General features: G+C 41.5%; 1 protein-coding gene across 1 annotated transcript; it reads left to right on the forward strand.

The window, feature by feature from the left end:
- Positions 1 to 476: 476 nt before the first annotated feature.
- On the forward strand, positions 477 to 4,648 carry LOC140104848 (uncharacterized). Its single transcript, XM_072128598.1, has 2 exons — positions 477 to 1,328; positions 4,415 to 4,648. Exons 1-2 carry the CDS (start codon positions 756 to 758, stop codon positions 4,472 to 4,474), a joined length of 633 nt encoding a protein of 210 aa, XP_071984699.1. The 5' UTR covers positions 477 to 755; the 3' UTR covers positions 4,475 to 4,648.
- Positions 4,649 to 12,569: the final 7,921 nt, after the last annotated feature.

Raw genomic sequence — 12,569 nt, forward strand, 5'->3', positions numbered from 1 at the left:
CATAAAATCTACCACTCCCTTAATAAACCGCAATGCATTTTTGTGTACACTAGATCTCAAAGATGCATACTATCATATTCCCATTCATGCAGATTCTCAGAAGTTTTTGCGTTTTGCATTGGTTTCTCCTTCAGGGGAGTCTCATTTTCAATTTACAGCCTTACCATTTGGTCTTTCTTCAGCTCCCCGAGTCTTTACCAAAGTCGTGGTAAAAGTGGTCAAATACTTGAGGACCGAAGAAGTCCTAGTGGTCCCATACCTGGACGATTTCTTACTAGTGGGAGACTCGGTAAGCCATCTAGAAAAACAAAAGAAGGTGACAATAGAAGTTCTTCAGGAATTGGGCTGGATTATAAATTTGGAAAAATCCGATCTGGTTCCCAATCCTATTAAAGAATTTTTGGGAGTATCCTTAAATTCATTAACCCAAACTTCTTATCTTCCACAGGAGAAAGGAGACAGATTACTTCTGAAAATCAAGGACTTCCAGAAGAGGAAATACATCTCGATACGAGCAGCGATGAGTCTTCTGGGGTCCATGACCTCCTGCATCCAATGTGTAGCCTGGTGCCAGAACCATACAAGACCTCTCCAGTCCTGGATCCTGTCAAAATGGGACAAAGATTGCCATCACCTGAATTTACGATTAAAGATTCCTTCAGCAGTAAAAAAATCCTTAGACTGGTGGAAGGATCTTGATCACCTTCAAAGAGGTGTGAACTGGGTTCTCTGGCCAATAATCCAGGTCCAGACAGATGCCAGCACCTCAGGTTGGGGAGCTCTTCTTCCAGGGAAGTATGTTCAGGTTCAGGGGCCTCTGGTCCCATTCAATGTCTCGTGCATCCTCAAACGAAAGGGAACTGAAAGCCGTCCTAAAAACCCTGGAAACCTGTACTAAGGATGTAAAAGGGAAGAACCTAAAGATCTTCTCCGACAATACAACTACGGTTGCATATTTAAAGAGACAGGGCGGAACAAGATCAAAGAAACTTCAGAACATCTCCCAGAAAATATTTTCTTGGGCAGAAGAAAATGCTCTTTCAATTTCAGCAGTCCATCTGAGAGGCTCAGAGAACGAGGTAGCAGACTACCTCAGCAGGACACCTATTCTCCCTCATGAATGGAGTCTGAAATCCAAAGTCTTCCAGGAGATTGTCCTCAGATGGGGAAATCCTGCAAAAGCTGGCTCTAGACCTTCCATTCATCCTTCCCAGGATTCTAGACCTCTTGCACCAGGGACCAGTCTTACACCAGAACCCAGGGTTCCTGAATCTATCAGCCTGGATCCTGAAAGCGCCTTCCTGAACACAAAAGGACTCTCCTTTAAGGTAATAAAGACTTTGAGGAATACTACGATCAAAAACCGCTATGCGTACTAATCTATGCCTATAAGGAGGGGGTGGTGCCAGGGAACTCTATTTCATCCCCGTACAGGGTAGATAGAAATCAGAGAACACAAGAGAAAGGGGAATTCAATGAAAAATGAGATACATTGAAAGTGAAAAAGATTATGCTTTATTAGGTACAATGTGAGTTTAAAACATAATAGATAAAAAGGATGGCTACAGGAGAGGCAGAAGTTCACAAAGACCAGGACATATGAGATACAGGTAATAAGTAAACAATAGTGAGGGGCATGCTGATGACAGACTCAAAACTGAGTTACAGCATTGTATGTGCCCAAACGGTTTAACAGCAGTAACAATGCGATACCATGAGTAGAGACTAATCCACGGACATGTACAATATAAAAAGCTGTGCACCAAAACCCTGTATTCATAGCTACCTGGTCAGTAAGAATTCCCCAACGCGCGTTTCAACCCGCCGGTCTTTCTCAAGGGGTAACGCTAAGTAAAACCAGCCCAGTATATAAGCAGCAACTGTCCAATGAGGATTCAAGATCTGTTAGTGTGATGAAAATCACCTGTCATCGTGGCACATTCCTGTCTGCATGAGTCCGTGTCACCGGCCGGGGCGGGCGCTGACGTCACCGAGGTGGTACACGTGACCGCGTCTTGTGACCTCAGCGACATATACAGGTGGACCAACTCATGCAACCTTAGGTCATCTATCCTTTGGAACAATGTAAGTATTATTTTAAGGGTTCCAGTCACCTCATTTTTCACATCACGCGTTATCACAGCACTTCACTTTGTGTTTGTTGCTTCAACATTCACTCTCACTTCATCCTACACTCACTATCTCAATACTTACCCAGGATAATATTATTGTTTGCAGTCCCTCTGTATTATTATGCTTATTGTTTACTGAATATATGTACGTAACATGACTTGTCCTTTCCACCACACTTGCATTCACATTTGTCACATCTCTTCCACACCCCCATGTCATTGTACTTCACATGCATCCCCACACTCACATTGTATCACACTCATCATCACTTCGCAGACTACACTCATCCCTACAGTGCTCACTATCTATCATCATTGCACCCCATACCCAGTTATCGTCACCTCACACACCGGACCTTCAGTCCCGCATTCACATACACTGTTCATTTTTAACCCACTAAGATCTGAACATCCATTTAAATTTTACGAGTAATAATATTAATGATGAATTTTTTCATTCAGTACATATTTCATTTATTAATGCATTTGTGCACATTAATAGGATTAATGAGGAATTTTTTCACTTTTGTACATATTTATCTATTTATATATTTATTGTTATAATTATGTATATGGATATCAACTATTGATGTATATATTTATTTATATATTTATTGTTATAATTATGTATATGGATAGCAACTGTTGATGTATATATTTATTTATATATTGTTATAAATATGTATAAAGCGCTACGTAATTTGATGGCGCTATATAAATAAAGATTATTATTATTATTAAATGGATAGCAACTATTGATGCAATTGTGTATACAGATAGCACATATTTAGTAATCTCTATATATCAATTATATTAATTTTAATAATTTTTTTATATCCAGTCATTTATATATGAGTCATGAATTTATCCTTGGTCTATGTCAGCCCTGCACTTGTATTGTAAAAATCCCTTAGTATGTCATTCACTGCAAGATAATTCTTTTTATTGGTATTCAATCAAAATGTTGCATTGGGTCTATACTACTTCCACCTATATTGTCCAACTTACTGTTTTGAACATCGGCACCTCCAATAGGTTGGTATGCACCACATGCCTCCTTATTTGACATCCTATGCCTTCTAGGATTCAACTTTCTTCACGAATTCACCTAGTGCGCATGCCTGCCTGCCTCTGGCCCGCGGTCTCCGTGCTGGGAGGTGTGTCGCTGAGGTCACAAGACGCGGTCACGTGTACCGCCTCGGTGACGTCAGCGCCCGTCCCGGCCGGTGACGCGGACTCATACAGACAGGAATGCACCGTGATGACAGGTGATTTTCATCACACTAACAGATCTTGAATCCTCATTGGACAGTTGCTGTTTATATACTGGGCTGGTTTTACTTAGCGTTACCCCTTGAGAAAGACCGGCGGGTTGAAACGCGCGTTGGGGAATTCTTACTGACCAGGTAGCTATGAATACAGGGTTTCGGTGCACAGCTTTTTATATTGTACATGTCCGTGGATTAGTCTCTGCTCATGGTATTGCATTGTCACTGCTGTTAAACCGTTTGGGCACATACAATGCTGTAACTCAGTTTTGAGTCTGTCATCAGCATGCCCCTCACTATTGTTTACTTATTACTTGTATCTCATATGTCCTGGTCTTTGTGGACTTCTGCCTCTCCTGTAGCCATCCTTTTTATCTATTATGTTTTAAACTCACATTGTACCAAATAAAGCATAATCTTTTTCACTTTCAATGTATCTCATTTTTCATTGTATTCCCCTTTCTCTTGTGTTCTCTGATTTATATCTACTTTGAGGAATAGTAGAAAGCCTGTGACCCATGCTATCTATCTTAACATATGGAAAAAAATTTGTGCCTGGTCTAAAGACCAACCTAACCAACATTCTCCTAATATCTGCAAGGTTCTTGATTTCCTGCAGGAGGGTTTCGACAAGGGATTACAACCTAGTACCCTGAAAGTGCAGGTGTCAGCTTTAAGCGCATATTTTGATACAGCACTTGTGGAACACGGGTAAAGAGATTCTTTCAGGCCTGTACCTGCTTAAGACCTACTGAAAAAGGAATCTTCCCCCCAGTGGGACCTTTCCTTGGTCTTAGATGCGTTAACCTCAGACCCCTTTGAACCCAATGATTCAAATAATATAAGTTTTTTAACGCTCAAAACAGCATTTCTAGTTGCCATCACATCCGCTAGAAGGATAGGGGAACTCCAGGCCTTGTCGATTTGTGAACCTTATCTATCAGTTTCTGAGGATAGAATTACTCTCAGACTTGATAGCAATTTTCTACCTAAAGTTGTTTCTCACTTTCACAGGAGTCAGGAGATCATATTGCCATCCTAAGAATGCTACGGAGGAGAAGTGGCATCTCCTAGATGTAAGGCGCTCAGTACTTAGATACTTAGAGGTCTCAAATCCCTGGAGAAAGGACTCAAACCTTTTTGTTCAATTTGCAGGGAAAAATAAGGGAAGAAAGGCCTCTAAGTCAACTATTGGCCGGTGGATCACAAATGCGATCAGGGAATGCTACGGTCTTAAAGGTGTTCCTGTTCCTATGAAGTTAACCCCTTAACGCTGAAGCCACTTTTCACCTTCCTGACAATGCCCATTTTTTTAAAATCTGACATGTGTCTATTTAAGTGGTTATAACTTTGGAACGCTTTAACATATCCAGTTGATTTTGAGATTGTTTTTTTGTGACACATTGTACTTCATGTTGGTTGAGAAATTTAATCAATATATTTAGTATTTATTTATGAAATAAATGGAAATTTGCCAAAAATTTTGAAAAAAACTATGTTTTCAAAATTCAAAATTTTCAACTTTTTGGTAAGTTAGTCACTAAAATAACTTGATAACTAACATTTTCCATATGTCTGCTTTAACTTGGCAACATTTTTCAAACATCTTTTCCTTTTTTTAGGATGCTAGGAGGCTTATAACTTTAGGTGCAATTTTTCAGATTTTCACGAAAATCATCAAAACCTACTTTTGGAGGGTCAATTTAGTTAGAAGTGACTTTATAAGGCCTACATGACAGAAAACCCCCACAAATGACACCATATCAGAAAATACATCCCTCAAAATATTCAAAACAACCTTTGGGAATTTTGTTAACCCTCTGAGCGTTTCATGAGGGTGAAAGATAAATGAAAGTGAAATTACAGAAATGTAATTTTATCTTACAATAGATTCATTGAACACTAAAATTTGCACCTTCACAATGGGTTAAAAAGGAAAATGCATTTTACAATGTTTAGGGCAATTCCTCCTGAGTATGCCAATACCCATTTTGTCCCTGTAGCCTGCTGTACGGGCACAGGGGGGCACTTGGAATGGAAAGAGCGTTGTTTTGTTTTTGCAGGGCAAATATGGCTGAAAAAGTTTTCATGTGTCAGGATGCATTTGGAGAGCCATAATGGTACCAAAACAGAGGAAAGCCCCAACAAGAGACACCATTCTGGAAAGTACACCCCTTGGAGAGTTTAGCAAGGTGTAATTTGTGTAGTTGCCCCAACAGGTGTTTGATTCAATTAGGCCCCAAAAGGGAAAAAAGGTGAAAATGTTCTCAAAAAAGTCACTTTTACCCCAAATTTTTGTAAGCCACAAGGGATAAAAGATGAAACAACCCCATAAATGTGTACAACTATTTCTCCTAAGCACAGAACTGCACCACTTTTGCATATAAAGTGTTGTATGGGTACACAGTAGAGCTCAGAAGGGAAAGAGGGGCTTTGGCCTTTTAGAAGCCAGATTTGACAATCATCCTTTACAAGTGTCAGGATGCATTTGGAGAGCCCTAGTGGTACCAAAACAGAGGGGAACCCCAACAAATGTCACCATTTTGGAAAGTGCACCCTTTGGAGAATTTAGCAAGGTGTAATATGTGTATTTTCCCCCACAGGTGTTTGCTTCAATTAGGTCCCTAAAAGGAAAAAGATAAACATTTTCCCCAAATAAGTCACGTTTACGGTTAATTTTTGTATCCCATAAGGCATTAAAGATGAAACAACCCCAAAAAATGTGTACTAGCATTTCTCCCGAGTATAAAATTGCCCCACACATGCAAATAAAATGTTGTATGGGTACGCAGTGAAGCTCAGAAGGCAAAGAGGGGCGTTGGCCTTTTAGAAGCCAAATTTGACAAACATCCTTTACATGTGTCAGGATGCATTTAGAGAGCCATAGCGGTACCAAAACAGAGGGGAACCCCAACAAGTGTCACCATTTTGGAAAGCACACCCCTTAGAGAATTTAGCAAGGTGTAATATGAGTATTTGTCCATAAAGGTGTTTGATTTAATTAGGGCTTAAATAGGACAAAGATGAACATTTTCTTATAAAGGTCATTGTACCCCTAATTTTTTATAGCCACAAGGGATAAAAATATGTAATAACCCTCCAAAATGTGTAAACCTATTTCTCTCCAGTGTAGAAGTACCTCACATGTGTATATAAAATGTTGTATGGGCGCACAGTAAAAGGAAAGGGGGAGGTTTGCCTTTTAGAAGCCAAATTTGACAGAAATGTTTGACATGCATTTGGAGAACCCTAGTGGTATAAAACAGATAAGAATCCGAAAAGTGACCCTAATTTTTGAATGAACACCCCTTAGAGAACTTTGCAATGTGTAATATATGTATTTGCCCCTACAGGTGAATGATCCAATTAGGCCCTAAACATTAAAAAGGTGAAAATTTTCCTATAAATGTCACTTTACTCCTAATTTTTGTAAGCCACAAGGGATAATATATTAAATAACCCCAAAAAAGGTGTAAAACTATTTCTCCCGAGTGTAGAAGTACCCCACATGTGCAATAAAATGCTTTATGGGCCCACAGTAGAGGAAAAGATGGGTGCTTGTCTTTTAGAGGCTAAATTTTACAGAAATCCTTCACATGTGTCAGGATACATTTGGAGAGCCGTAGTGGTACCAAAGCAGAGGAAAACCCGAAAAGTGACCCTAATTGTTGAATGTACACCCCTTGGGGAATATAGAAATGTGTAATATGTGGTGTAGTGTAATACACGTGGTGAAATGAGCATTTTGAACATATAGGTGGTTTCCAAATACAATGTGCAATGGAGTCCAAGATGGAAATTGCAATTATTTCTGGAAAGTTCAGTGCCCGTTATGTGGCGCCCCTTATGAGATAATTGAGGGGTATAGGGAGCAACGTGACCTACCAGTTGTTACAATTATTCATTTTACTGAATTCACAACAGGTTGGGCGTGAATTGTGAATGTGTTGCGTATAAGGAGGTGGAATATACCAAGGGACCAACTAAACTTTTGTCACACTTGGAGTTGTCGCAGTTCTCTTAGTAGTATGTAGTGTCCATCCTAACTCCTCTTTTGGAACAGACTCTTTATTGAGTCCTACCTTTAGAAGCAGCAGAATTCACCGGGAAAATTCTGCCCTGGCAAAATACAGGAACATCTAAACCAGAGGTACTGGGGCCCCATCCTTCTTGTCCCAATATTAGTTTCCTAATATCTTCCTCTTGAAAACGGAGAAATGATATGGCAGGACCTGCACATTGGAACAGCTCGTAAGAGTTGTACAGCATCATCTGTACAATGTACACGGTCAGCGCTTTTGTACCATATCTTCGTTTTTCGTAGGGAAATTATCGCCAAGTGTTGCTCTTATTCACCCTAGCGATGCCCATTGTGACGAATATTGCTGCTTTTGGCTGGACCAAATCGACCAGCCAATAACAGCAAACATGGACAGAGGGGGGCAACAAAACCCCTCTGAACCACAAGGCACAATTAATGGCTGTCAGGAACAGCCGCTACCCTGCCCCGATCACCGTGTCTACAGACATAGTGACCGGTATTACTGATGTCATAAGTAAATTCGCTGCTATTGGCTGGTCTGCATTGATGAGCCAATAGCACCGATCATGAACTGGGGGGGATGCGGGGGGACATAACCCTTCTGTTCCATGGGGCAGGATGGATGGCTGTCAGGATCAGCCGCCATCTTGCCCCGATCAATGTGTCTGAACCGTGTTGGCAAGTCACTACCCGCCGCACCGTTCTATTACAACGCGCGTTGGGAATAGGCTATATAATCTTTATTTTTTAAGCAATTTAGACAAATAAGGGGTTATTTTTTGCGAAACAAGATGCAAACCTTTATTTTAGAGGGTGTTTAGCTTATCGAAGCAATTTTATTAACTTTTTTCGTGTGGAGGAAAATAAAATCATCAATTCTTGTTTTGGATTTTTAGCATTTTTTTGGGGGGGTGTTCACTGTAGCATAACAATAATATATTATCTTTATTCTAAGGATCACTACGATTACGGTGATACCTCATTTATATAGTTTTATTTATATTTGTCCAATTTTATTGAAGGAAAACTAGAATAGAAAAAATTGCATTTGTTTTAGTATTGCCATTTTTATAGCAGCATAACTATAGTATTTTATGGTTGATGGAGCTGGTTGTGAGCTTATTTTTTGCGTGACAAGTTGTTCTTTTCAGTGGTATCATTTTGGCGCTTGTAACTTTTTCGGATCACTTTTTAGAACATTTTTTGTAAAGCAATTTGATAAAAAGTTTTAATTTTTGGAAAATTGTTGGGGTTTTTTTTTACCACGTTCACCTAGAGGGTCCAATTATGATTATGATTTATTGTACAGATTGTTACGGACGCGACGATACCAAATAAGTGGGGTTTTTTTGTGATTTAGTGTTTTTTATACTTTATTACTTGTGTACAGGGAAATGTGGTGTTTGGGGGGACTTTCACTTTCTTTTATTATTTATTTTTATTTTAAAAATCCTTTATTTATTGTTTTAACTTTTTTTTACAGTTAATGACATCTAAGCTTGAACAAGTGATCTTCTGATCACTTGTTCAAGCTTTTTTACAGGTTACACAGTGCAATACAGATGTATTGCACTGTGTAATGTAAGACACTGAGCATGCTGCGCATGCCCAGTGTCTTACAGCCGGGTCCTGCCAGGAGGAACGGACCCGGCTTCCGGATGAAGATCTCGCAGCCCCGGGCACCGGCAGTCCCGGGGCTGCGATCGGAGCAGCGGATCCCCCCCCCCCCGGTAAGTGCCGCGGGGAGGTCCGATTCACCTTAGATTAGATTTAAATGCCTCTGACACGCCGCGGTCAGCGCGACCGCGGCGCGTTAGGGGTTAACACCCGCGATCGGAGAAATCTCCGATCGCGGGTGTTAGAGGCAGGTGTCGGCTATAATATATAGCCGACACCCGCAGCTTCTGGCGCCGTTCAGGAGCCGGCGCCAGAAGCTTGACGTAATGATACTGCATTTTGCGGGAACGCACCTACCGCCATGCAGTACTATTACGTCAAATGTCGGGATGGGGTTAAGGGCTCACTCTACCCGAGCAGTCTCCACATCTTGGGCTGAGAGAAGGGGAGCCTCCATTGATGAAATTTGCAAAGCAGCCACTTGGAGTGCAAATTCCACCTTTGTTAACCATTACCGAATGAATATAGCCATGGCAAAAGATCTGGCCTTCAACCGTAAAGTCCTACAAGCCGTGGTCCCTCCCTAACTGGGGACAATTTGGCATGTCTCCAGGGGGCCGTCATGGGGGACGAAATGGAAAAAAGGAATTAGTCCTCATCGGTAATTCGGTTTACATAAGTCCACCATGACGGCCCTGTTATTTCCCTCCCTTGTTGTTTTGTTGGTTTCTTCTTGTAAATACTGTATGTGAATATAACATACTAAATAAAATTTACCTATACCTAAAATAAGCCTATACCGGTGTAGTTATTTGGTATACACTGGTGGGAGGTTGGGGGAGGGCTTTTTAATACTCTCAATTTCCTGTCCCTACAGAGGAAGGAGAAGCAACCTCCAGGGGGCCGTCATGGTGGACTTATGGAAACCTTGTTCTCTTGGCAGCTCTCCCTGCCTTTGTTTGGATTGGTTGCCATGGGAATCCATATGTATGTGCTGGAGATGAGAGAAGGGTGGGTGGCTCTTGTTAGAAGGGGCACTAGGAGACGATCTGTAGCGGCTGGGTCCAGGAGAATATCAGTCCTCACTATTGCTGACAACATGTAGAAAACTCCAAGACTGCATAAACTATGATCTTGGGTGATGTCACAAGCAGGGGATGAACTACAGTGGTAGCAGACACAGCAGCCACTATGGGGGCCGTGTTATCCGACCTGACACTAAAAAAATAAAGATGTTCACCATTCTATAGGTGGCCCTGCCTCTCCTATTTACTCCCCTGGTCACAAGTATTTGACTGACCACATGCTTCAGGTCATCCGAATACAAACATGCTGCAGTCTTGATGTACCGTATATTCCGGCGTATAAGACGACCTTGTGTATAAAACGACCCCCCTACATCGGGGCCACCGGAGGGTGAGTATGCGCCCATGCACCGCTATCTTTTTAAGGCTGCCGGCAGCTTTGCCGGCAGCCTTAAAAGTGGTGAGTGTCTGGTTGCCAGAAGATGGACTCCGGAAGACTACGATAGCCTAGGAGGGATAAAGTGGTTACTTGATCAGCCTCGTCGTGAGAGTTACTAGTGAGAGGTAAAGACGGAGGTAACAAGGAAGTCAGAGGAGCTGATTGCTGTGGCTGAAGATTACAGGGACCTGGATGAGAGGACAAGCTTTGAACTCTTTGGAAAATTACATGCCGGGCATCGGAGGTCAATGTATGTCGAGCAGAATAGTGTCGAGCAGAAATCGGCTATGTAAGTAATAGTGTGCTGGGCATTGGGAGATCATATTACATATCCAGAGATGCCACAGCACACATCCAGTGTCAGCGAAATGAAGGTTAAATGTGGAGAGTTTTAGTTTAGATAGATTATAGAACCGCGTTGAGGCCATTTGGATGCAATGTTCCCAATTTGAAAATCCAATAGGATTCGCGTCTATTGAGGGTTTTTATCCTATTATTGCTGTTTTCAGGGATTTGTTCTATAGGCGTGAGCGTAAGGTTTTCAAAGGAACAGTTTTTCTCGATGGTGAGGTGTTTAGAAAGGCTCTGCTTCAAAAAAACAGTTTTCGCCTTATGCCTGTGGCCATTCATTCTGACTCTGAGTGTTTGGATAGTATGTCCCACATATTGTAGTTCACATGAGCAGTTGATTAAATATACAACGAAATCGGAGGCACACGATAGTTCTTGCTTAATTTGAAAGGTTTCCCCTGTACTGGAGGATTTAAAAGATGAGCAGTCAGGATTCAGCATTTTACAGCAGAGGCATTTTTTATGGGCACATCTCCTGATTCCTTTTTTCTGAGTGATATTTTTATTTTTCGGGAGGTCAATAGTTTTCAGTCTGCTCGGAGCAAGGATGTTTTTAAGAGTTGTCGCTCTCCGGAAAGTTATTTTCGTTTTTTTTGGGATAATCCCTATGAGATGAGGGTCCCTCAAAAGGATACCCCAATGTTTATTCAGGGTTTCTCGAATCTCCTTATTGCCTTTATCGAATGTTGTGATAAAGTTAAGTGTATGGTCTTTTTTTGATGTTGGAAATTCGTTACTTTCTCTTGTTTTCTCGCTTCGGTACGGAGCAGAAACGCGTAGCATTTTAACTGTTTTTGTTTTTTAATGTCTAAAAAATAAATTTTTTGCTCAGATCGAGCTAATTCCACTGGATCTTTGAGGATTTCCTGAGCGCCGACACTCCTGTCCCCCCTTGGGTTCTGCACACTGAATCTCTTCAGCTCCGGGATCTGGCCCGGATACTGACGATCTACAGGAGACTACTGGCTGCTGGAATCACTTCTTACATGTGCAAATTGCATATGTGAATAGGGGAGTGACCTATCCACCCATACCTCTTTCTCCGTTACATTACGCTCTTCACGAGGTAGCGCTGTTTCTTTTCTTCTTCCCTACTACCACGCTCGAATCGGATACCTCCCGACAACAAGTGTGAATATCCCTCCCGCTCCAAGCACTTCAGGACCTCTGCAATTCTCCCTGTCATGCTCTCAATCAACTTCTGGACCAGATCCTGACTGATAGCAGTCTAATCTTGCACAATCAATGCTTGCATTTTGTCACAATTTGTTGGTTTTTGTTTGTCCACCCGTCTCTTGATGATTGACCACAAGTTCTCAATGGGATTAAGATCTGGGGAGTTTCCAGGCCATGAACCCAAAATCTCTGTTTTGTTCCCTGAGCCATTTAGTTATCACCTTTGCTTTATGGCAAGGTGCTCCATCATGCTGGAAAAGGCATTGTTGATCACCAAACTGCTCTTGGACATTCTGGTACCATTTTTTATTCATGGATGTGTTTTTAGGCAAGACTGTGAGAGAGCCGATTCCCTTGGCTGAGAAGCAACCCCACACATGAATGGTTGCAGGATGCTTTACAGTTGGCATGAGACAAGACTGGTGGTATCGCTCACCTTGTCTTCTCCAAACAAGCTGTTTTACAGATGTTCCAAACAATTGGAAAGGGGATTCATCAGGGAAAATGATGAACCCCCAG

The sequence above is a fragment of the Engystomops pustulosus genome, chromosome 10, assembly GCF_040894005.1.
Source record: "Engystomops pustulosus chromosome 10, aEngPut4.maternal, whole genome shotgun sequence".
NCBI classification, from domain to species: domain Eukaryota; kingdom Metazoa; phylum Chordata; class Amphibia; order Anura; family Leptodactylidae; genus Engystomops; species Engystomops pustulosus.